Source organism: Microchirus variegatus (genome assembly GCF_963457635.1).
Source record: "Microchirus variegatus genome assembly, chromosome: 3".
NCBI lineage: Eukaryota > Metazoa > Chordata > Actinopteri > Pleuronectiformes > Soleidae > Microchirus > Microchirus variegatus.
The window spans coordinates 7,204,182-7,228,908 of NC_139804.1; the positions used below are offsets into that span (position 1 = coordinate 7,204,182).

The window sequence follows — 24,727 nt, forward strand, 5'->3', positions numbered from 1 at the left end:
GTTTTGTTTTTTTTGGAGGGTGAAGACGCGTCTCAACTCAAGGACTACGCGTGTTTCCCACCACTGTGGACTTAGATGTTGGAAAGACACACGCAGGGATAAGAAATAAAATTTAAAAAACCCTCTTGAGTTGATTTGGTGGATATTTGAAACCCAGAAGAGCTGCTGCTGCTGCTGCTGTCGCCGGTGACCTCCATGGATCTGCTGTGTTTGTGGACACTGAGCGTGGCTGGTGTCAGTGGGTAGCAGCTCTCTCCACAGCTCCACGGGAGGAAGAAGAAGAGAGGCACGGAGTAGACTCGGCTGTCAATACCCGGGACACATTTTTGTTTCTGTCAGTGAATTGGAGGATTTGCGCGCTCGCCCGTGGATGTTTTAATATGCGATTATGGGTCCACTAGCGTTCATCCTTGTTAGTGGATTACTGTGTTTCCAAACTGATGGTAAGTTAACTTATATAAAACATATATATTATGGTCTGCTGTGAGACTTCATGAGCAGTTTTTGGTCCATTTGCAATATAGTTTGTATATGTCTTGTGGTGGAATCAACCAAATTCTCAGTGATTGAAATATTCACTCATTAAAACTCAAATATATATGTAACCAGTTGAATATCCTCCTCTCACTGCAGCCACTGCCCTTTAAAAGCATTAACATATTTTATTTACTCTCCTTTTATGCAACAGACAGAACCTCTACCTCTTGGTTTTTACTTGACATTAATTAAAATAATTAAAAAATCTTATAAATTAGGTGTAGTATGACTATGGGGAATGGTTAAATATGTTGTTTGAAAAGCAGATATCTCTGTGATTGTGTGATCATCATCAGCTTGTGTTGCAGTGGTTACAGGTTGTGTCTTCAAATGACAACAAAATAAACACAATTTTCTGTCAATTCTATTCTGACACATGAGGTGAGTGTAGATTCTGCTCGTTCTCACTGAGGCTTTTCTGTGCTGAAGAAGTTCTGCCTCATAAATGTTAGGAGCTGCCGTGGCTGAGGCGACAATTTATTAACCCCAATTTGTCTGATTAAACTTTAATAATGATTGCACATAAAAAAAACACACACACACACAACACATTTCATTTCTGCCTCAGCTCCTTTTGTCCACGCTTGTCACCGACTGCTCTGTCAGCGTATTTATTTTGATTTTATGATCTTTACAAAGCCTTTTTTTTTTTTTTTAACTCCTTCACCAGAGAGAAGTGGACTTAAAAGCACCTGCAATGTTGATTTAAAGTGATGACTCACATTAATCATGAGACTGCTGGAATCATGGGAAGTAAAGGATGGAGACTTAAAAAAAAAAAAAAAAAAATACATTACATATTGCTGCGTTTGAATGGGACGCACCTTATTTCTCCTTCTTGTACACGTCATTGTCGTATGCAAACCTGCACAAAGGAGCGGCTCATGATCATAAAAAACAGGGAAATGATCCTCTGACCGCTCACATGCTCCATATTGTGCGAGGGATGATTCACATGCTGCATAAGTTAGTTTGCTTTGTGTTGTTTGTACAAGTTAGCGCTGTGTTTTTTTTTTGTGTTTTTTTTTTCTTCTTTTTCTCCAGAGCCTGCGAGGCCCCCATTTTTCTTTTCTTTCACCTGTCAACTCCTGCTTTTGTCCTTCACAGCTGCAGAGTTTTTACTTCTGCGTCTCAATCCCCGTGTGTTCCTGTAGTTAGTAAATCAACTCTGCTGTCTGCTGGGGGTTTGAATTTGTTCCCATTTTCCTCTTTTTTTTCCCCCTCTTTCACCATTTTTTGTTCACTCCCAGCCAAACCCACTGGTTGCTAGGCAGTGGCTGATGGCATCACTGGCTGCCCACAGGGAGAGGGTGCACATCTCCCCAGGAGCAGTGGATCTTCCCAATAATTTGCCTGTCACCCCATCACACCCTCCCTCCCTCCCCCCCCTTTCTTTTTTTTTTCTTTTTTTGCATCCCAGCAGAACTCACCCATCACCCAGCCCCTTTTCAGAGGTAATCTCAGGGTCCTTGGAGAGGGAGGAGCCTCCTCTAAGAGTCCACTTAGGCAGACAAAAAGGTCTGGAGTTGCATTCACTGGGCAGCGAAAGCCAACAATGCCCAACCTTGTGAATGGCGTCAGTCACTGTTTAGTGTTCGGTGATTAATAGTCCGAGTGTGTGTGAGGAAGAGGGAGAGAGAGAGAAAAGGTGTTGGAGTAGAGAGAAGGGGAAGAGTGTGTGCAGGGTGTTGGCAAAGCTGCAAGTGAGAGGGGATCTAAAGGCCTCTGCACAGCACAGTGATTCAGGAGAATCTGCTAAAAGTTTATTATCTTATTAGTGTTTTAGGAGACGTAAAAGACTGATTTTGATGTGGAAATGCCACCTATAATTCGTAATCCTAATGTCACAGCCACACCTCCGTCTCTTGCTCTCGCTGTCGTCATCTTCTTGTGTTAGGAGTTTGTTTGCGTCTCCTCTGTTTCTGTGATCGCATACATTCTAATATGTGCAAATGAAGCTTTATTTAAAATGAAAGTACCACACACAGGCCTGGCTTATGCACGTGTGTGTCGTAGTAAAAGACAGAGCAGAGTTACCACACCTGCTGATTGCAGTAGGAGATACTTCACACAATGGTCAGCAGCTCACTGGTTATCTCCTCAAACTCCACTCTGTGCTGCCTTTGAAGCGGGATTAGAAGATGCTTTGCATAGGGAGGAAGAGGGAGGAGGAGGGGGGGGGGGGGCGTGCTCTCCTGACCTTGTGCTATTCTGAGATCTCCTGCATGCTCCTCTGTCTGATGACATCACATTGACACACTGAGAGGTGCTGAGATGTGCTCCGGCTTCTTTAAGCTGTCCATAAGAGCCTCTGGAGACGGTTGTGATGGTGGTGGCCACTCTGCATCTTTGATGTTCTAGATGTTCTGCACAGCTCGGTCACTGAAAGCAGGGGCATGGTTTCACTGATGAGAAAAGAAACTTAAAGGCTTCATTCATACCATCCACCATCCTTGGTGTCTGTGTGTGCAGGTGAAACGCAGTCTTTCTGCTGTTGTTTTGCTTGTGTTTTTTAGGAAGTTTCACTCATGAGAAACAGCAAGGATTTCTTTTATGAGCCCGACATTGAGCTGAAACTGAAACTAAAAGTGTTAAATTAGCTTTTTGTCGTGGTTGAAAAGAACCCATCCTGTGTCATCATTTACAGAGGTCTCATTTTGAGACTTGAGATCATCTGCAACCAGGCCTCCTATTGGACGATACCAGCTGTCAATCACACTGCTGTCCACTCTTATCATCTATTTCCCTCCAAATGGGAACATAATTAACGAAATTGACATCCTGATTTATTGAAGAAGAGCAGAAACTCGTAATCAAGACCATTTAAACTTCCAGTCAAGTGGATCAACAAGCAGTGTTGCCCCCTGGTGGCTGACTTAAGTAGCTTCCTAAAGAGTATATTTTTGCCAGTCCTGACAGAATAACAGCCCCAAAGTTTTCCAACTAAACTGTACTTTTACATACTTTATTATTATTATTCAGGCTGTAAAAATGCAGATGGAGCGTGGACTGCAGGCAAATCTGCAGAATAATTAATGTGTGTTTGCATAGTAATACACTTTTTATGGCCTTAAGGTCACAGAGAGAGATTGTGTTTGTGCACGTGGCGGAGCCGCCTGACGCACAGACGAGGAGCCCGAGAGAAGCGATGAGTGTAATCCAATAAAAGAACTCGGAGTTGTTTAACAACAATAATTTAAAAGCAAACAGCGAGGAGGATGAGGCTTTATTATGGTGGTGGACCTTGAAGACCTGAGCTCTGTTGATGGTCATGATTGAATGTTAAGAGGTTGGAAGTGCGGCCCTATAAAGTCAGATTAAAAGAGTCTGAGTGAGTGATGGAGGCTGAAGCCTGAACTCGCTCTGTGAGCACGACTGTCATCGCAACGTCTCGCCCCCCCCCCACCCCCCACGCCCTCGCCCAAATGTGATTGTTCTGCTCGAGTTGAGACCGCGTTTAGGCGGCTGATGTCGTAATTGTGGTTCATTTGCAGGAACGAGTCCTGCTGTAATGATGAACCTTGTTCATCTGAGATCTGCAGGAAGCTCGTCTCTGCCGCGGCTCATCATCGCTGTCAATGAAGCCACTTTACCGTGCATCAGTGAGCAGCGCTGTTTAGAGAGCCATACTACTCTGTTTTCAGCTTTTTAGAGCCTTAAAAATTGAGATGTGCTGTGTCTGCTGAAAATGGGAAAAAGTCCTGGGCTGAGTTTTAGTCTGGACGAGCATAAAATGATGACACAACTACCTGTGTACACTTCCTGATTGGATGTTTTTCGCCCACGACTCCCAGCAGCTAACATTTACCCTTATTTTCAGTGGAAAGTAGTTTCTAGTTTGTGTGTTTTTGCCAGACAGTATCCCACAACACATGAGTTCAGCATCATTTAGCATTAGCATTTTCCGTGTTGACACCATATATTATTTGAAACTACATCAGCGACACTTTTCCTAATCCAGTGCTCTCTTCTCGCTCTCCGGAAACATCCGTTTCTTCGTGTTTACACATACATATATCGTTTTTGAATTGCTGCTAAAAATCCCTGCTACAACTTTCTTGCCGTGCGATGAATGCATCTCTTGGCTGTGGACGGATAGAGCGCACTCTGCAACCTAAACGCAGGTTTACTTTCCCACCATTGTTGCTTCTCGTTAGTCGTGTTTTCCGAAACTAAGCAAGAGTAGATTGTCGCACGTGTACGCTCATGTGACATTGCCGGTGTTTTAGACCTGAAATGTTAGCCTGGATTCAGTGAAAACATAATATTTTGGATGTAGCGCTCAAACATGGTGATTATAAGCAGATGTGAATGAACAAGAAACAAAGAACCAGGATGATGTGAGCATGTGTGTGTGAGTCTCTCTCTCTGTGTGTGTGTGTGTGTGTGTGTGATAAGCGTTACTTGACCAGTGACATGGACCTGTCAGCTCCTCTGATATTTTAACAGCCACAGTCTCGCTTCTCCGCGGCTCGTGTTTCAGCAGACATCACTCCACACACGGTCAGGGCGGAACAGAAAATGACCGTGAGCTCTGCATACCAACTTAAAAAAAAAAATGCTGCTCTCTGCGATGATTGTTTTTCAATTCAGAATGTGAGCTCATGCCAGTTAATGCTGTTAACTTTAGACTGTGGAGAAGTGGGGAGGACAAAAAGAAGAGCAGACAATGCACATGGTTGATTTTGAAGTTCACCACAAATCCACGGGAGGTTGAAAAAAAAAAAAAAAAAAAAAAAGGCACTTTTCCCTGGTTTACCTCCGCTTTATTAAGCATCAGCCAAGCATGCATCTGACATTTACAGAGCAGGGAAGGAAAAAAAAGCCTAATGCCTTGATGTTTTTTTTGCCTGGAGTAGCAAAGACAAAAAGAGGATGATATTAGGACAGGTTTAATGCAAATACATAGACAGCAGCAGCAAGTAAGGCTGTGTGTGTGTGTGTTTACATTTCAGATTTATTATTTAAAATAATTCCTTCCTGTTTCTCACGTACACAATCTCATATTATCTTTGTTCAACTGTCGGTCGTTGGCAGCGTGGATGGGGGTGGAATTCAAACACAGAGCGGCGGTTGTACACCTGTGTGTGTGTGTGTGTGTGTGTGTGTGTGTGTGTGTGTGTGTGTGTGTGTGTGTGTGTGTGTGTGTGTGTGTGTGTGTGTGTGTGTGTGTGTGTGTGTGTGTGTGTGTGTGTGTGTGTGTGTGTGTGTGTGGACGGGAGGGTGGGGTTGTGGTGATATGATGAATTGAGCCTATGCTGACTTTGAGGTAAAGCTGGTAGTGAGGGGGGGCTTCACCTGTCTCACACACCTGTACTTATAGAATATACACACCTGCGTTTACCCACATGGGCCCCAGGCCAGGACACAGATATAATCCTCGCTTTACTCTTTTACAGCCCCGTGTTAGAGAAAACTCTACATGTAAACTGAAAAATAAAGTTATTATGGCAGAATATATGAACAGCTACATACAAAAGGAGGAATAAAACATTAGAATGCAACCAAACAACTACCACAACAACTTTCTGTGTATTCCTCTGTGTAGCAGTGTTTTTCGATCTTGTGTCGCCCGGTGACATTCCTGTGCTGCATGCAGGAAGTGATCCATTTGTCTTGACGTTAAGACGCTAGTGCGCTTAGTAAAGTGAGACGGCTGCAATGGCGCACACAAAGTTTGAGAGGTTTTTACCGCTTTGTCTCCATCTGTTCTGCTGCTGTATACATTCAAACGCTCCCTCAGTCAGGGCTGGTAGTATTGCAGAAGTTGCACACTGCAGCTTTAATCTCAGTCACACGTACGCTCCCTGATGATTACAAGATATCAGTCAATAATAATAATAAAATACCCAGCCAAGCCCAAACGGCCTCTCTGTAGCTGCTCTGTAGAGTTCTCGGTTACAGCATGGATGTGATGAGCTTCGTTATCTCCGGCAAAACTTGATTATCTCAAGAGCGAGGCGAACAAAAATGCTGACAGGAAGTGAGGAGGCTGGAGCGCGAGCCCCCTCAAAAATCTGCTGCTGTTTTTTTTTCTTCTTCTTCTTCTCCCTTATCAGTGTTTTTATGTTTCACGCTGCAGTGAAAACCTTGTGTTTGGGGAAACCGTCTAATTGCTCCGAACGTCGTTGCCCTCACTTTGCCCTCTGGTTGTCGTCGTCTCGCTGCAGCATTTAGATAGAGGTTTGATTTACAAGTAGATGCAGTAAATGCATATATATACTGTATATATGTGCTCATAGGTGCTGTTTCACACATTTACACACATAAAAAAATTAAACGAGTATGAGCATGAGGAAACACTAGAGATAGTTTAGTTAATCTATCAGGAGAATAAATCTTTGAATTACTACTTTTTATGTTAGTTAAAAGTATAGATGTTCCGATACCATTTTTGGTAACGCTTTCTTTTACAGTCCCCTAATTACCAGGTATTTACCTGGTAAATTAATGGTAACACCAAAGTGTTACTAGGTATTTATCAATGGTAATAAAGAAGTAAATACAGTGAAACTGTTGCCAAAATACTGGGCATTTACCTGGTAACTATATAGTTAATTATAGCGTGTTATTACTGCTGTTAATAAGAAGGTATGTACAGCTAAACTATGGCAAAACTATGGTAAATGTAAGTGTATTATTGGGTTATAAACTGGTAATAAGCAGGTACCTACAGTCCCCTAATTACTAGCTATTTACCCAAGGGGTAATCTAACAAACCTAACCCTAAAAATGTGTGTAATTACATGGAAACAAGCTTGGCTTTCTTTTACAGTACAGTTTTACTTTACCTACCGAGTACATTACCGTGCATTACCCAGTATTTTGGCAACGGTTTCACTGTATTTACTTATCTTATTACCCTTGGTAATTACCTAGCAACACTTTAGTGTTACCATGAATTTACCAGCTAAATACCAGGTAATTAGGGGACTGTAAAAGAAAGCGTTACCCCATTTTTTCCCTCCCGAAACCGATACCGATACTGATGTGGGTATGGGCTGATACCGATACCAATGTGTCGATACCGATGTCGGCGTTTCTGCAGTATCGGAGGCCTTTCTGATACTGGTATCAGAATCGGAACAACTCTAGTTAAAACATTTTGGGGTTTTTTGCGTTTTTTTTCACCCAAAAGTAGGACTGAACGATTTTGAATCAATATCTAATTGCGATTATTCTCATTTTCTTTCAAAGAACACATTTTGTAATGATTACTGTGAGATATTTGTGCGTTCTCTTCACTGTGGAGTTTGATGTGTGTAGATCAAGACAGTAATTCATGTAAAATGATATTATGACCGACATTTCGATGCCCTAGCCCAAAATTTTAGTTTGATAAGTTGAGTTTGATGATCTTTTTCATGTCTTTTCATGTTTAGTTGATTTTAATTAAAAATAGTACAAGTCGTTTTGGTTGAATTTAAAAGAAAGAAGGAAAAAAAGCAACATATAGCGACCATAGACTGCATGAGTCGACCTGCACCTGTTTATTTTTCCGTATATTTTGACCACCGTTTCCCACTCTCGTTTCCCCCCTCTCTCTTTTGTGTTTTCACTCACGTCTCTTCTTTTTCTCCATTGTGGAGGGTTTGTGTGACAGTTGTGTCTGACCTGAGTGTCTCACCAGTGTCTTGAGAGATGAGGTCAGACCCGGTGATAAAAATGCATGAGCTGTCTCTACGTTTGTGAGATGTGTGAAGATGGACAGCCGGAGCATGCACACACACGCACACACACACACACACACACACACACGCACCCACACACGCAGACACGCAGACACACACACACACTGAATATGTGTCTTGTTCCACCATCTCCATCTCTGACTCTGCTCTGTGGATCACTCAGCCATGACAGTCCTGGTACCTTTTTACGTCCTATAAATAACTGGGAGAATCTATAGCCACAGAATCACCACAGTCCACAGACCTATAAACTATCAACAATGATTGAGTTTGGAAACTACGACCTGTGAAGTGTCTGATACCTGCACAGAGGGTGGAAAAAACATCTATGGTATTGATCTGTGGACATTCTAGAGCAAAAACGTTGTATAACACGCAGATTTTTTTCAAAACTCACTGGATCTAATGTCGTAAAAATAAAACATAAAATGTGACACGATCTTAAACCGCTGCATATCATGTAAATGCTTCCAAGAAGCACGGACTGTAAAAATGTAAATATAAAGTAGCGGCGTGCATTTCCCCTGAGTTACGTTTACGACTCTGTTTATCCCTTTATCACGGCGGAATTTATGTTTTTTTTTTAAGCTATGTGTCGTTAAGAAGTTTAAAACGTGTAAAATGAAAACACCACTGATGTTTTTTCGGTTGTTTTTGGCGGCCGATTGTGAAAAAAAAGCATAACTTAAAAACAGTAAATGACAGATTGTGGTGAAACCGTAGAAGAAATACTTAGATATAATCCGTCATTTCTTTTTTAAATAATAATAATAAATACACTTCTCTGTAGGAAACTGAGCTGCACTGACAGATGTTCTCACTCTCCGAGTGCTTTCTCCAGTTTGGTTTTGTAATATAATAACATTAATACACACTTACAAACTTTAAGTGGTAATAAAAACGTGTGTGTGTGTGTGTGTCGGCGTTGTTAGAATCCGTTCTTGGAAACTTGGCACCATGCGCTCGGCTCTGTAAAGTCAGCCGCCATGACACCAGGAGGTCTTGCTGACTCACTGTATGTGAAGTCTCCTGCTGAGACTGACTTTGTGGTTGAAGGCTCAGTGTGAAAATTGGAGCAGGCCAACTGTCACAACTATTGCGGCAAAGTGGGGGGGGGGGGGGGGGGAGAGCCTTAATTGCATCCTTGAAACGTTTGAACGCTGCAGTTAAAATTTCTGTATGGTGAGGATTTTCTCTCAAAGCTGCACTCACAGTTACGCCCTGTCTATGGTGCAGTTATGAAACGTTGTGTTTGTACAGTAAGCACCAGGCGTATGCGTCAAAGCTAGTTCATAAGTCATTCATCCTCTTTCTTGACCCTTGACCCTGTAGCCCCAATCAAGACGACATCAAGTGTCCCATTGAAAATACATTTAATCAGAATGCTGTGTTGAAACAAACAAAACAAGCTATTAGTGCTGGGCACGTTAACGGCGTCAACGCTAACGGTGTCAACGCTAACGGTGTCAACGTTAAAGCATGGCACGTCTCCATGACAACTGACCGGAAAAAGACGCATGACGTGATGTTAGCGGCACCGAAGTCCAGGCACCGTTTACCAGTTAGCTCCCTTAGCTCTGTTAGCTCCTTTAGCGCCATTAGCGCACCTACAGTCAAACTAGAGCTTTTCTGCTTATTAAACGAAAAGAGCAGCACTACAAATAACCAGTTTAGCGCTACTTTAGAGACTCATTTTAACGATCGGGAGTGTGAACTTCCGCCCCACCAGTAGGTGGAGTATTCTGCTCACCAAGCAGAAAAAAACATTTTAGCTCCAGAAGAAGTAGTCGATCCCAAGGATGGTCATCCGAGCCTTGACCCGGCGACCTTCGAACCCGGACTCCCTTGCCCAACCGGTCTTTCAGCAGTGAGGCGCTCGAACCAGACGTGTCCGAGGGAGCTGTAGCATCGTTCTCTTCTTCTTTCTTTCTTGTGTCCCTGTTCCCTGCGTCCAGACTTATACCGCCGCCCGATGGTGAAGTGGGGTACTGCATGATCCTGGGGGCGCAAAGTATTGCTGCACACGGATGTATACCAGTTATACCTTTACTTCTACCTGTTGACCTGTGGCTCTCAGGACCATATGATGTTAGGACTCGTTGACATGCAAGGACACCACGATGTGTTTGCTGCAGGTCAGCACCTTCAGCTCACCTCCAACTATCCGCTCATCTCTCAGCACAGTTGCAGCACAGAGACCTGAAGGCCTCCTCCTCCTCCTCCTCCTCCTCCTCCCCTCTCCTCTGCCTTCATTTCTAAAGCAATAAAACTTTTATTTATGTCTCCCTGTTCAATCTGCGGCGGCAGCTCAGCAATGCAGGTAAAGAGATTACAATGCTTCAGGGAGAATCAATTGATGGCATTCATTCCGTTGCATTACCCTCAGTAGGAACTGTTTAAAGTAGCCCATGCTTGAACGTATATATAGAGAATTGGCATTGTGGTGTTGGAGCGCAGCTGTGTCTACATTCACACACACACACACACACACACTCAGGACTCTTGAGAGCATCAGCATAAACACTTTGCCGCTCTGACTTTATAGCACATTTACCGAGATTAAAATGACCCTAAAACTCTTGCCGGGGCCACCGTAGATTTCTGCTGATGACCACAGCTCGAGTGGAGTAAGTGGACATTAAGTCAGCTCAAGGTCTCTCCTCCTTCTTTAGGACGAGTGGACGGAGATTATTAATCATTCCGCTCACGTCTGTGATTTTTATCACCTGGTCTGGGATATGAATTGTTAATTTTCCACACACACAAGCACTTATATATATTTCTTTTCTTAATATCGAGGCTACAGACGCAGAGCAGAGGCAGGGAAGCAAACGGCTGCTCAGAAGGAAAGGAAAGAAGAAGAAGGAGGAGGATAAAGAAGGTGCACGCCTGAGTGGCGCTGGCATCGGAAATCATTTAATCTGCATTACGAAATTTAGTGCTCCCACCCGTGGCCTGACAGTCCCACAGAGCTGCTGCTGTACTCGTCACATTAATCTGATATTTGTAGGAAGCAAACATCATCACATTATTCTTTACCCTTTCTCCCTCTCCATTTGTCTCCAAACCACGTACGTGAATCAGGCTTTTTTTTGTGTGCGGCAAAATCACATATTGTGTTTCCCACAGTGATCTATTTATAAATTATTCCAGCGTGGATATAGAGAGAGTGGAGGCAAACACGTAGACACTGAGTCAATACGACCCCATCGCCACCGCTGCCCGAAATACCCTCAGAGTGGAATCCTATCTTTCTATTTGTCGGAGGAGAAGCGCGATGGTGGTGGATGCAGTGGAAGGTTGTGAGCAGCTCCTAGAATTACCCGTGTGTTTGCTTTCAGAGTATAGATCTCAGCAGGGGGGGAGGGAGGGAGGGCTGCTGTGCTCAGAGCACTGAGGTGGAACAGAGCCCATCATGTGAGCCTGCGAGCTTGCTGCTCCCCAACTTCCTCTCCCTCTGTATCTCTGTCCTTTGGCAATAGGAGATGGAGTGGAAGAAGCTGCACCTGCGAACGCCCTTCATTTAACTTTGTGTCTTCTCTGAAGGCGCGAGGTGACGTGAGATTCTTTCATATCAGCCAAAGCGAAACATATCACAGTTTCTCAGCACTGCGGTGGATCATAGTCGCAGCTTTCTTCAAATGCATCTTTCAAACGTATGTTTAATCCAGTACGACTGTGACAACCAATAAATATTGATTTTATTACTATTTTTTACTATCATGTACAATTTAAAAGTGCCTTGTCAGCTTCACACAAGTCTCAATATAGCAGTGGTTAGATCTCGTGTCGCCCAGTGATATTCTCTCGCCGCACACAGGAAGTGATTTTCCTTTATATCAAGAACAGACAGAGGCAAAGCCAGACAGCTACAAAGAGACTGAAAACACAAAGAGAGCACAAAAAGTTTCAAAAGTGAAGTCAAGTACTCACTGGTGCAGTTTGAAATGGTACATGCTTCTTGTCTCCGCCCCCCCCCCGCTCTGCTGCTGTATACGCCCAAACGTTCCTTCACTCAGACCAAACAAAGGCAGCATAATAACGTCAAATATCAGTTTCTCAGTACTGCGGTGGATCGTTGTTGCAGTATTCTTCATATTTACAAACACAAATTCAATCAGGTTGGAGTATGACTGAAAACACAAAGACGAGTGTGTGAAAAATCTCAAAAGTTAACTCTAGCACCTTGTCATTGAGCAGTTTGAAGGGATACATGCTCCTTGTCTCCGCCCACCCCTGCTCTGCTGCTGTATACACCCAAACGCTCCCTCACTCGGACCAAACAAAGGTTATGCACAGCTACTTTAAGAAAAAAAAAAACAACATTTATTTCAAGTTGATTTCAAGTTGGGAAATAGCTGATATAAGCTTGTTAATTAGCTGTGTTGTCTGTTCTGTAGTATTTATTCTTCACCAGTTCTTGGTAGCTCGGTGCAAATGTTAATTTCTACGTGACATTACCTTGAATTTAGAAAAAGAACTATCTGAGTGGGACTCTCCCGTAAATGTGAAATCATCCTGTCACAGCCGCTCTTCATCACACAGCTGACTGACTGAGGGGGGAGGGGCCGTGTTAGCCCTGCGCCGCATGGACAATTCAGCGGTTCTGAAACAGTGACTTTTTTTTCCAATCTGAGGTATATCTTTAAAAAGAAAAAACTGGACCTGGTCCTTATATCACCGCAGGGATCCGTGCTGTGTGTGTGTTCTCGGCCGTGTCGAGTTGCCGCAGATAGACTCCAGCAGATACAGCGAGGTTGTCTTTCGGTGACATCTCGTCGAGTGGATCTGGAATTGGGGGGGTGTACGTACGCGCTGACAGCCCCGCCGTAAAAGAAGATGAATCTCGGAGGCCCGCCGAGCGTTCGCCGCTCGCAGAGTGTCATGGCAGGCCAGCGCCGAGGCGTGGATGGAGCAGTAACATCATCCCAGCGCTGCCCCCAGTTTCCACCACCCCTACCACCCCCCACCCCCGGCGCCGCTCTCTCGCATTTCCCCTCTGATGACATGATGGATATGACTATGTCACCCTCACAGCGAGGGGAGGATATAACAGGACAGGGAGCAAGTGAAGGAGACGCAGAGATATTGGGAGGCAGAGATGCACACACACAGAGAGAGTGAGAGAATATATTTCAGGATGGATCTCATGCATAATTCATTCCTTGTGAAATTTCTTTGAGGATTTCTCTATATTTGCTAACCTTGCTCCTGCACCATTTCACTCCCCACATTACAGCGTTACTGTGTCTTGGCCCGGACCTTGACTTTCATGTTTGATGTTTTATGGAGCTTCAGTGGCTGGAAATATTTTTTTTTTTGCCTTGGTCTGAGGTTGCCGTTGGTTACCTGTGATCAGTGCACATGTCTGTTGGCCCCCTCGAATAACGAATATCTCTTTGGGGAGCCCTTCTTTTTTTTTTCTTTTTTAATGCTCACACTGAGACTGGTGTGGGTATTGATTTGGTTGGTGGGCCAGAATTTCTCCTGGGAGCTAATAAAAATAATTACAAAAAGATCATCAAAGGCCTGACCTTCTGTTGCACACATGAATAAATATGTAGCAAAGATAATAGATTTTTTAAAAAGAGGCCCTTCTATGTGTGTGGTCAGTGGAAAATGAGCGGGAATGAGACACATTTAAGCCCAAGTATGTTAAACTTAAAAGGTGCATTATGTAATAAATCTAAAGCAAGCGGCCATAAAATCCTCCTAATATGTCACAGAGACTCAGGAATAATGTTCATATAACAAACTGAACTCACCAACAACAACAGTAAAAAAAAATACTTTGCAGACTGCAAATCATGTTTATATTTTGAAATCCTGTTTTGGCATGTGACCGCCGTCTACCAATCATTGCAGTCAGTAGAGTCTCAGCTGCCGAGCAACCACGGGTTGCCAGTTACGTCAGAAAACGAAACCTAAAAGACCTCGGTGTTTTGAATTTGAATGTAGTAACCGTTTTTGGCCACATTCTTACATATGGCACCTTAGATAAGACTTTCACTGGTAAATGTGAGATGTGATGAAATAAAAGCACCAAAGAGGGAGAAATCGTGCTCATAAACTGCACATTTCTTGGACGGCAGCATTACAAAGCTGCGACTGCCGTCAGTGAAGCTGACATAAGTAGCCTGAAAGAAAAGAATCATCTTCTGCGTCAGTGATCCCTCTCTGATTCCATCCTCCTCTGTCTGTGTGCACACATTTGTTTGTTCTCTGGTTCCTTTTTTTTTTTTCTCCAGGATGGGATGACTTCACAGCAGTGGTGGAAAAGTAATGGTGGTGTTGTTGCGGGGGGGGGGACACAGCGTTTTTGATTGGAGCGTGTGCCCTGAGACCCAGTGAAGTGCACTCGCCTCAGCTCAGAGAGCACTTGATTGCACAGCACCAATGATCGCATTAAAAAGGCCAACAGAAAAAAAACATTTACCGTAAAAAGAGAGTGAGAACAGGGACCCAATGGGAAGCGGGGAATCGACTTCTGTGAGAAGCGTTAGCCTGATGACGGCGCACATGCTTTTATTATTGCTTTCTGGATATGTCACAGGCGACTGTGAGGAGAATCCATACCCATGTTTTAAAACCTATTCCGTGGCATATGGAGGTGCTTTTAACCTCCTCTACCTCTACACCTGACGCACGCTGACCTCCGGCGCTACTTTCCCTGGCAGTGAAAGGACAATTGTGGAGGCATCTGCTGTGTTCATTGCAACAGGAAAAGCGGCGAGCAGATGGAGACTCAAGGTTTAAGTGATTAGCCGGCACTAGATTGGAATACAAATTGGATTTAAAGAAATTAGACTGATATAAATCAAATGTAGCCTCCGTAGGTCGCTGCACTGTGCGCACACACTCACACTGGTCTGAGTGGAAATCCACTGCAGGGCCTGTGGATTATGGGCAAAGCAGATGCTCCCCTACGATAAGAATAAATATGCGTTTGACACTCCGTTTGTGGGAGACGAGGGGGGCTACATGCCTGTCCTTTATCTTGCCCTCCATTTATCAATGTCAGGGTGTTAATTACTGCTTCATTTATTAAGTCACTTACTGCCAGAATACAAACTTGCCCCTGTGCCCGTGCACAGGCAGGGAAACTGTGGCTGCTGGCGAGGTCACTGTTACCCACTATTGGTGAGGATGAAAAAGCAGCAGCAGCATCATCATACTGTAGGGCTTCTGTTCCGCTACCAATAGTACATCTTCAGTTTTCCACGTAATGCCAAAGAGATTAGATCATACACCGTAGCAACAGGACACCAGCACCACCACCCCCCCTCGACATCAAGCCTCTGTCTGTGGCGCCACTTAGTGCAAAAGACTTGGCCTGATGACTAATCAATGACAGGGAAATGGAGGGAATTAGCCCCAAATTAGGAAGAAGAGAGAATAGACTACCTCCTGCTCAGGGGGTCAATATGCCACTGTCTGATGCCTGAGCCCCTGTTCAGGCAAATGGCAGACGAGTGCAGATTTGTACAGTGTAGATCCATGTGTGTGGCTTTGAAGTGTGTTTTCTGCTGAGCAGTTAGATTCTACTTGCTCCTGTCCTTTTGCCCGTAGACTCTTGGACAGAAAAGACCAGGGTGCAGCAAGTCCTGGTCTCCCCAGGGAGGTATGCTAGTGTTATAAGGGGGTAGTGGAACATGTGCACACCCAGCCAAACACACACACACACACATTTTTTGGAACCTCTGCTGTTTTCCCCCCTCGTACCATGTTGAAATTAGCCCTTACGTAAGCACAAAGGCCTACATGGTGCACTGTTCCATCGTCCTATTACCCTGCTGCAGCGCCCCGGGGAAGGGCACAGTCATCAACTCAGCTCACACACACACACACACACACCTGCAAAGGCTAATTTTAAGACAAAGACCGTGACTCTGGAGTTAATTCAACAATGGCTGCTTAATAACGGAGTCAGAGTTATTGATGGTTTTCTGAAGGTGGTTCAAAAGAGAGAGGAGGAGATGAAGAAAACTTTCCCCTGACTCCACACGTTTTGCCGGATCAAACTCTTTGATTGTTGCGTGGTTCCCATGTGCCTCTGTGATGTAAATGTGCGCCTAAAATCGTCTAATCTCCACGGTTAAGACCCCACGGTCGCAGACGCACAGATCGCTCCCGATGATGTCGGGGAAGCATTATCTTAGCCGCCAGACGCCCAAAGCTCAAGAGTTTTTCAGCCACAGAGGATTAGCATTTAGCATCAGTCTGGACCCTGACTTTCATATTCACGTCACATCTGCACCTTTTTTTAACAACAGTTTTACTCATTTGCACCACAGTGAAAGCCAAATATATGATTTTGATGTAAAGCACTGTAAGGCCGCCGCTCGCCATCCACCCATGGGTCCAATTACCCACAAGCCCTTGCATATATGGTTAAGAGGAGCAGATGGCTGCTTTTTTGGCTGGCCTGAAGTGGTAATTAAAGGGTTTGCTATATGTTTTTTTTTCCTTGCTAACCCAAGACAAGCCAAGGTAACCGTTAGAGTTAGTTAGAGGGTTCCCGTCCCATTTCCGGACGGGTTGCAGGTAGCAGTGGCAACACATGGAGAGGAAAAAGTCCAGATGTTCTTCTTCTTAGTTCTGCTCTTTGACGTTTTGAGTCTGTTCTGTTGCTTATTTTTAGTTTTAGATTGTTGCTGTGTGAAGACGCTCCATTAAGACTATTTTCTGCTCTGCAGTTTCCCAATAAATCAAACGTGCATTGAGAGCAGAATCAAATTCTCCAGAGATCATGGTCTGGATGGTAGTTTTTCCTCACAGGGCTTTTTTAAATTGATAAATAAGCTTTTAAATCTGTGTGCGTTTGACATCCTGAATCCTTACCAACCTTTCTATTTAGATCTTTAATGACACACTTCATGACATTACTGCAGCTGCCACACCCTGTAGCTGCCTCTGTGGGATCCAGACATCTTCCCTAGCTGTAAAAACTTTATTTAATCTGGTGTTGTTAGTTGGGTTTATGAATTTCACCACTGCTTTTGCACAATTTTCCCTTGGCTGGCTGTTTGTGTTCATGAAAACACCTGATTTTTCACGTTCCACTGAGATTAATTACATTTTCTCTTCTCTCCTTCCTCCAGGATCCCGTCTGCGCCAGGAGGACTCCCCACCCCGGATTGTGGAGCACCCCTCTGACCTGATCGTATCCAAAGGGGAGCCCGCCACCCTCAACTGTAAAGCAGAGGGACGGCCGACCCCGACGGTGGAGTGGTACAAGGACGGCGAGCGAGTGGAAACGGACAAAGATGACTCGCGCTCTCACCGCATGCTGCTGCCCACCGGCTCGCTTTTCTTCCTGAGAATCGTTCACGGACGGCGGAGCAAACCGGACGAGGGGGCGTACGTCTGCGTGGCGCGGAACTACCTGGGAGAAGCTGTGAGCCGCAACGCATCTTTGGAAGTAGCATGTGAGTGTGGGATCTGCTCCCCCTTTTTTTTTTTTTTTTTTTCATATCTCTTTGTTTTGCTCAGATAATGGAAACGACTGGATTTACTATATTTAAACAACATCATTTCCTCTCACCGTGATGGCGAGGCCATCATATTGTGCGTAATAGCAGCACACACATCAACAGAACACCACATTTAGAGATGATTTAATCTCACTCTCCGCGCTCTCTCGTCGATAACGCAACAATAATTTCCTGTGCCTCCACAAACGGACAGTTAACATTTGCTGCAGATGGCTTTTTCAGCTCGGGTCATGAGATAAATCTCTCATTATCTTACCTGAGGGGAGTTTCTCTGAGTTTGTCTGCAGGACATAAAGCTGCTGTCAGAGCTCATGAGTGGGCCAGGATGGCAGGGCTCTCTCACAGGTGGGTGGGGGTAGAAGGACAGGGCGAAAGATCAAAGTCCTGATGGACATTTGACACAGGCTGTCTGGATTGTGTTGGAGAACACTGACAGGCAGAACCTGAGCTGCGGGTCGAGTTACCTTTGAAGATGAGCCTCCCCCACCGGGTTCAGGCTGGACTTCCTATGGAGCGACTCCCAGGGCCTTCCAACTGCCCATAGGCTGGAGTGGAAAGACTCCTTGTCCTGATGTTGTTTTAAGTCTTAGCTGTGCTTCAAACAAGGGCTCCCATTGTGACATGTCTTGTGGGATTCAACGATTGTTGAAAGCTTTATGATTTGTTGTGGAGAGAATCGTATCATATATATATATACGCTACCGTTCAAAAGTTTGGGGTCACCTTTTGTCACGATTTGTTTGTGTTTTCCATTAAAAGTTACACTTTTGTTCATCAAAAGAGTTGCAAAATAGAAAATACAGTCAATACATGGACAAGATTAGAAATAATTATTTGTATTCCAAATAATAAGGGTAAAAAGGGTTTTCTAATCATCCATTAGCCTTCCAACACGGTTAGCAAACACAATGTACCAATAGAACACTGGATATGGGCCTCTATACACCTAATTCCATTAAAAACCAGATGTGTGCAGCTAGAATAGTCGTTTACCACATTAACAATGTATAGAGTGTATTTCTGATTCATTTAATTATTATTTATATTCATTGACAAAAAAGTGCTTTTCCTTCAAAAAAATAAGGACATTTCTAAGTGAGCCCAAACTTCTCAACGGTAGTGTAGCTGTGAGCTTTAATCGTCAGTTACCGATCAGCAAACACGTTTCGTATGTCCTCTCTTCTGTAAATTCAACATTTGACAATGCTGTGAAGAGTGGACACAGCAGAAACACTATCTTCCACACATTACACATGCTGTGTAATTGTATTTCTAAGGTGGAGAAATGTAGCGGGATGGGTGGTTGGTTTGTGATTGGGAAATGGACTGTGTGTTGGGGGAGTAAGAGGAGCAGGAGGAGGAGGAGGAGGAGGAGGAGAGGCTTGGTCCCCTTGCCTTCCCATGGGTCTCCCAGCATCAGCCCCCAGGTGCTAACTGCGTGACAGCAGCTTGATCTATCGATCGCAGTAAGAGCGTGTTCTCCCAGTCTAAATGAAAATTCATGAAAAATTGATGAAGTCTCCAGATTATTTTATTTTTCAACCTCTCATACTTCATTCTTCACCTTTCTTTTTTTCCCACTATACTCTCATGTAATGTGGTGGTTGTGGTGCAGCAGAGCTGGGAGCTGAAGAGAGGCATTGACTTCATGAATGGCTTTAAGGTGCGGGGGTGAAAGGTCGGGGGGGCCAGGAGATGAGGGGATAGGCAAGAGCGAGCAGCGTACAGATATAAGAACGCATGCACTGTATGATGGTTTTTACCTGTGCAGCTGGGTTTGAGAGAGACAGAGGCTGTTCTAAAACTGCCTGAAAAACACAAAACATTTATTTTTATTTTTTACCAATGCACTTGTGGGGGTTGTGTTTTAATTATTTTAATTGTTGAGCTACAGAGACGATTGAAGTTGCTGCAGTTTTGCTGAGTAAATTAACTAATTTAAATGTCCCATATTTGTTGTTTGTTCGAGAAAAAACATGTTATATATGTCCGGGCATGTCCAATCTTTCACCAAATGACCCAAGTATCAAAAGAGGCGCTGAAAATGTTCACTGAATTCCCCCCCCAAAAAATGGTTAAATTTTTTCGTACTGACCATGTCACCCTGGTTTATGCTAGCATTTGGCGTCCGTCCGTTCAATGCAAGAGCTTTAAAGAACCATTTTGACACAAAAGTTAGACCCTCAGCTTCCACACTAAAACTCTGATACCTCATTTCTTACAAATAACTTATGTGTCTATTGCAGCACCATGCTAACACTTTCGTCACTATGCTAACATCGACATGGTAGTTAAACACTCTCCTCCAAAGATTACATTGGCCATAAAACACATAAAAAGGAGAAGAAAAACAACAAATATATAAGACCTGACTTCAAAACCTAAGTCTTAAAACACTGTAAAAACAAGACATTTAAACCTGTAAATACAGTGTAAAATGTACCAAATGTAGGTCAAAGTGCTTATTGAGATACATAAGATTTTCTGACTCAACTCTCTAATTCATCCCAGTGTTAACATGTTGTTTTTAAGTTATGATGTCAAAAAAGTTTTTAAGTTATGATGTCACACACCGTTCACCAGGTTACGTACAGTTCACTCATATCCACCTGACCCAACACGTCACGACCTGGGAAACTAGCCCATTACGCAGAGATCCCACTGTAATGTCTTCAAGGAGACCGGTCATTATCTCGGCTTTGCTTGTTTACGTTTAAAAAAAGCCAGCAGAGCTGCCATAACACACTAGCCCACTGTGTGATTTTAGACGGATAACATGTCAGCTTCGAGGCATCAGAGGCTCGATCGAGGTGTCGAGCTCTGCACCAATAACACTCCTAAAACACAAATATTCATTTAAATCTGTGTTTTTGAGTCACCACGGCTGATATGAAGGAGTTATATCCAAGTTGAATGTTCAGGAGATGGTGTGGAGGATTCACATCTACATTCTGGTTCAGTACCAGACTTATTTACCCTCTGTGTAGCACTTTCTCTTCACTTCTTTGTTTATTTTTTGCTGAAATCTGGCTACGTTAGATTTTGTGCTTAGTCTGGTTGGAGCCGTGGCCTTTCTCTGCTTTCTCCTTCTGTCAGGTCTTAAAGGGTGGAAGAGGGGCGAGGGGGTTGTTGGTAGAAGAAGAAGAATGGGGGGGGGTTGCGGTGCCAAATCCCTCTGCATCGGCTTACCACACTGATTAGCTTTATCAGGTCCTGACATCCGTCGAGTGATTGTAAATCCACAGCTAATCGTACACCTAGAAGCCACATTTAAATCTATGTTGAACCTGCTCCGTGTTTATGATACGTCTCTCCTCTTCCTCTTCCTCCCCCTCACCCTCCCTCCTATTGAACACACCTTTACTCCCCTCCTCTCTTACTGTTCACGAGTGGTTGAGCAGGACCCCGGCGAGATAATTGAATTGCAGCTCTGAAACAGATTGAACTCGGTGGCCACTGAGCAGAGTGGCGCTGCTGCCTGCCGGACATCAAGCTGGGCAGCACTCAGCCTCTCCCTCAGCGACACTGAGAGAGGAAGAGGAAGAAGAGGGGGGATGAAGCCTGTGAGAGGCGCCTCTGCATTATTGATGCAGGGCCAGATTGAGGGTTGACTTAGTGCTTCCAACAGTGTCTGCTTCAGGTGTTAGATGTTGATCACATTTGTGTTATTCACAAACGGACGGAGAGGAGCGTTAACTGCCCTTGAATTATCAGAGTCCTTGAAAAGGTTTGATTTCTTTAGACATTAGGGCAGCTGATGTCAGATATATGCTGATTTGTTGTTGTTGTTTTTGGATGATATGTTTGGCTGATTTCCTCTCCTCCGTCTGATCAAATATAGCCGTTTAAAAATATCGCTGTGGCGGCTTAGTCTCATCAGCCTTTGATCTGTGAACTCCTTACCCAATGTTTCACTGTTTTTCCTCAGCATTTTCTCCACATTTTACTCAAAAATACTTCTCTTAAAGCCACAGAATGAGTTTTGGGGAGGAAATTCTGGCATGAGTGAAGAAGCAGAAGAAGAGTCGTCCCTGCTTTGAACTTAAATCTAAGCAGACAATAATAAAAATATAAAACCCAACCCAACAAATAAATATTTAGTGACCTACTTTCATGGTCTGTCTGAGTCCCCCTGCAGTGCTTTTTATATATTTTGAGTGAAGTAAATATTGAATTCACGATTTAGGTCATCAAAAAGTTAGCTTTGTGCAACTTTCGGAAAAGAAAAAGTCTACTTTTCGTGGCTTAGCAGCGAAAAGGTGTTCACTTAAAAGATAAAGATAAAAGATAGAGATGTAGATTATTGAAAATATTCTGATTAAATCAGCCTGACCAGTGAATTGGTCTAAACAGGATCCGCGCTGCTCTTCACCGCCTTGTTCTCAAGAAGATAGAGGACTTGTAAAGCGCCCCGGAGGCTATCAGAGAACAGGCTTTGTAACCTTATTCCTGCTCCCATCGCTCCAAAAACTGACTGCAGGTCTGCATCATGGGATGGATACGAAGGGATGTGCACATAAGAAGGGATGTGCGCCCCTTTTTTTCCCCCCGTTTCAGAATAAACTAGGTCAATGAGCAGGTTCATAAATCATCGTGAAGCTCCGTGTCACAAATGCTAGCTGCAGCCTCTTCCGCTGAATAAATTGCTAGCACTGCGGATATCTATGTATATATAAGTGTGACAAGGCACACCTGGGGGCGATGGCTTTTCCAGAGGAAAATGTTAATTAGCCTCATCTCTTCAGGTGGATGGATCGCAAAGGCACACGCGCACAGTGCTCCAGATAAAAGCATTTAGGGTGAACAGTTGCACTTTTAATTGAGTGTTGGATGTGACTCGTGAACTCTGACGTGTGTGTGTGTGTGTGTATATTAAATGCGTGTAATTGTCTGTCAGAATAAAAAAAAAAAACTACACAGCAGTGGGATAAGACACTCGTACACCTGTATCCTTTACTTCTTCATTTGGTAACCTTTAAAAATGCAAATGACGCGGGAACGAAGCAGATGTTGGGTCGGGCGCTAAATGCCATTTTTGCGAACGGGATTGGATGACTTTTAAAAAAGGGTCCTTTGATATCGTCTAATGTAGAACCTTCGGCAATTAAGTGAATCGTTAGGTAGCATTTGGTGCTCGTACAACAAGGTAATTAGCCGGGAAAATAGAGTTGGGAGAGGTGTAAGTGGTGAAGAGAAGGGAGGAAGAGGAGGAGGAGGAGGAGGACCAAGCTGTTGCTGTTGTGTCCAGCATGAGAAGAGGCGAATAAAGGGACAGTGTCCAGGTGGGGGGAGTCAGGCTTTCACAGGCTCATCTGGACTCTAGAGCTGCAACTAACCATTATTTTCCTAATCAATTAATCTGTGGATTATTTTCTCGATTCATCGTTTGGTCCATAAAATGTCAGAGCACGTTAAAAAACGTTGATCAGTGTTTGTCAAACCTGGAAATGACGATGTTCTTGAATGTCTTGTTTTGTCCACAAACCGAAATGATTCAGTTTTTAATGATTTCTTTGTAATGTGGAGCAAAGAAAGGAAGAAAACAACAATCAGAAATCTTGTTTTAATCGTGAAAATTACTGATTATCCATTATCAAAATAGTTGACGATTCATTTAGTAATCAATTAATAATTGATTCAGCTCATCTGGACTTATCACAACGTTTCAGAGACGGAGACAATGGAGTGACGAGTGCACGTAAACATCACACACACACACACACACACCTGCCCACGTGCTCCGTTTATAAACCCCCAGCAGAAGAGTCGGAGGTCTGCGGCGAAGTCCTTGAGAAATAATGAAGGGTAATGAAGGAAGCGGCAACAATGCGGCACATTAATGACGCCTGCCACAGTCGGAGATGATGCACGTTCAAGAAAATCTTAGCGTGAGCTAATTTAGATTCAATCATTTACTTTCCCTCTGCACCTAAGCTCTCTATTTACTCCGTCCACCAGGGAGTTTCTGTGTTTGTGGCTGTGTCGGAATTTGTGGAGCGACTATTTTGATCATCGAATAATATATATTTCTGGTTTCTTTGCTTTTGGTTTGTGGACAAAACAATAAGAGCTGAAACAATTAATCGATGAATCGATTATTAACCAATTACTAAATTAATCGCCAACTATTTTGATAATCGATAATCGGTTTGAAGCTTTTTTCATTATTAAAACAAGTTTTCTGATTGTTTTAGCTTCTTAAGTGTGAATGTTTCTTTGCTCCACATAACAAAGAAATCATTAAAACTGAATCATTTTGGTTTGTGGACAAAACAAGACAATCGAGAACATCATCATTTCCAGCTTTGTCAAACACTGATCAACGTTTTTTAACATTTCCTGACATTTTATGGACCAAATGATTCATCGATTAATCGAGAAAATAATCGATTACGAAAATAATCGTTAGTTGCAGCTCTAAAAACAATACATATGAGAACGTCATCATTTCCACGTTTGACAAACACTGATCAAATTTTTTTATATTGACAGTTTAATCGATTATGGAAAGTTGCAGCTCTAAAGTTGCAGCTCTAATTTGGATTTAGGTTTATGTCATAATGAATTCTCATAACCGAGGATAACTGAGCCTCCGTTTTCCTCTACTTAACTTCTGTGATTTGTTATGTTTATGAGATGCCACTTGCTCGCGGCGCGTGTAATTCCCCCCAAATTTGATGAGCCGAAAATATTATTCACCTTGTTACGTCTCGATCGATCGGCGCGACTGCGACCGTTATCATTGTTTAACGCCTCTGCTCTATTGATCTCTCTTACTGGAGGCGATGGAGTTCAGGGCGGCAGCGGGAGTGAAAAGCGTGAATGCAGAAAAAGGTGGAGAATGTTGTTCTGCGATAAGAGGAGGCGAGGGGAACATCTTGGCCTGATAAACTGCGAGAGTAAAAAAAAAACCCTGATTAAATGTGTCAGCTCTGCGTCCCTGCAGCTGGGTTCTGCTGACCCCTGTGAGGAGGTGGTGTTATCTATTGGGATTTACCCACGCAG

The 24,727-nt window shown here is 43.6% G+C and overlaps 1 protein-coding gene across 1 annotated transcript in view; it reads left to right on the top strand.

Annotated features, from left to right (window-relative positions):
* Positions 1-388: 388 nt before the first annotated feature.
* Positions 389-24,727, top strand: part of robo2 (roundabout, axon guidance receptor, homolog 2) — a gene marked incomplete at both ends in the record, with an annotated part of 229,723 nt that continues 205,384 nt past the window's right edge. Inside the window, 2 exons of the mRNA XM_083886422.1 lie at positions 389-443; positions 17,330-17,656. Coding sequence (XP_083742548.1) covers positions 389-443; positions 17,330-17,656 — 382 coding nt within the window. The remainder of the gene's footprint in view (positions 444-17,329; positions 17,657-24,727) is intronic.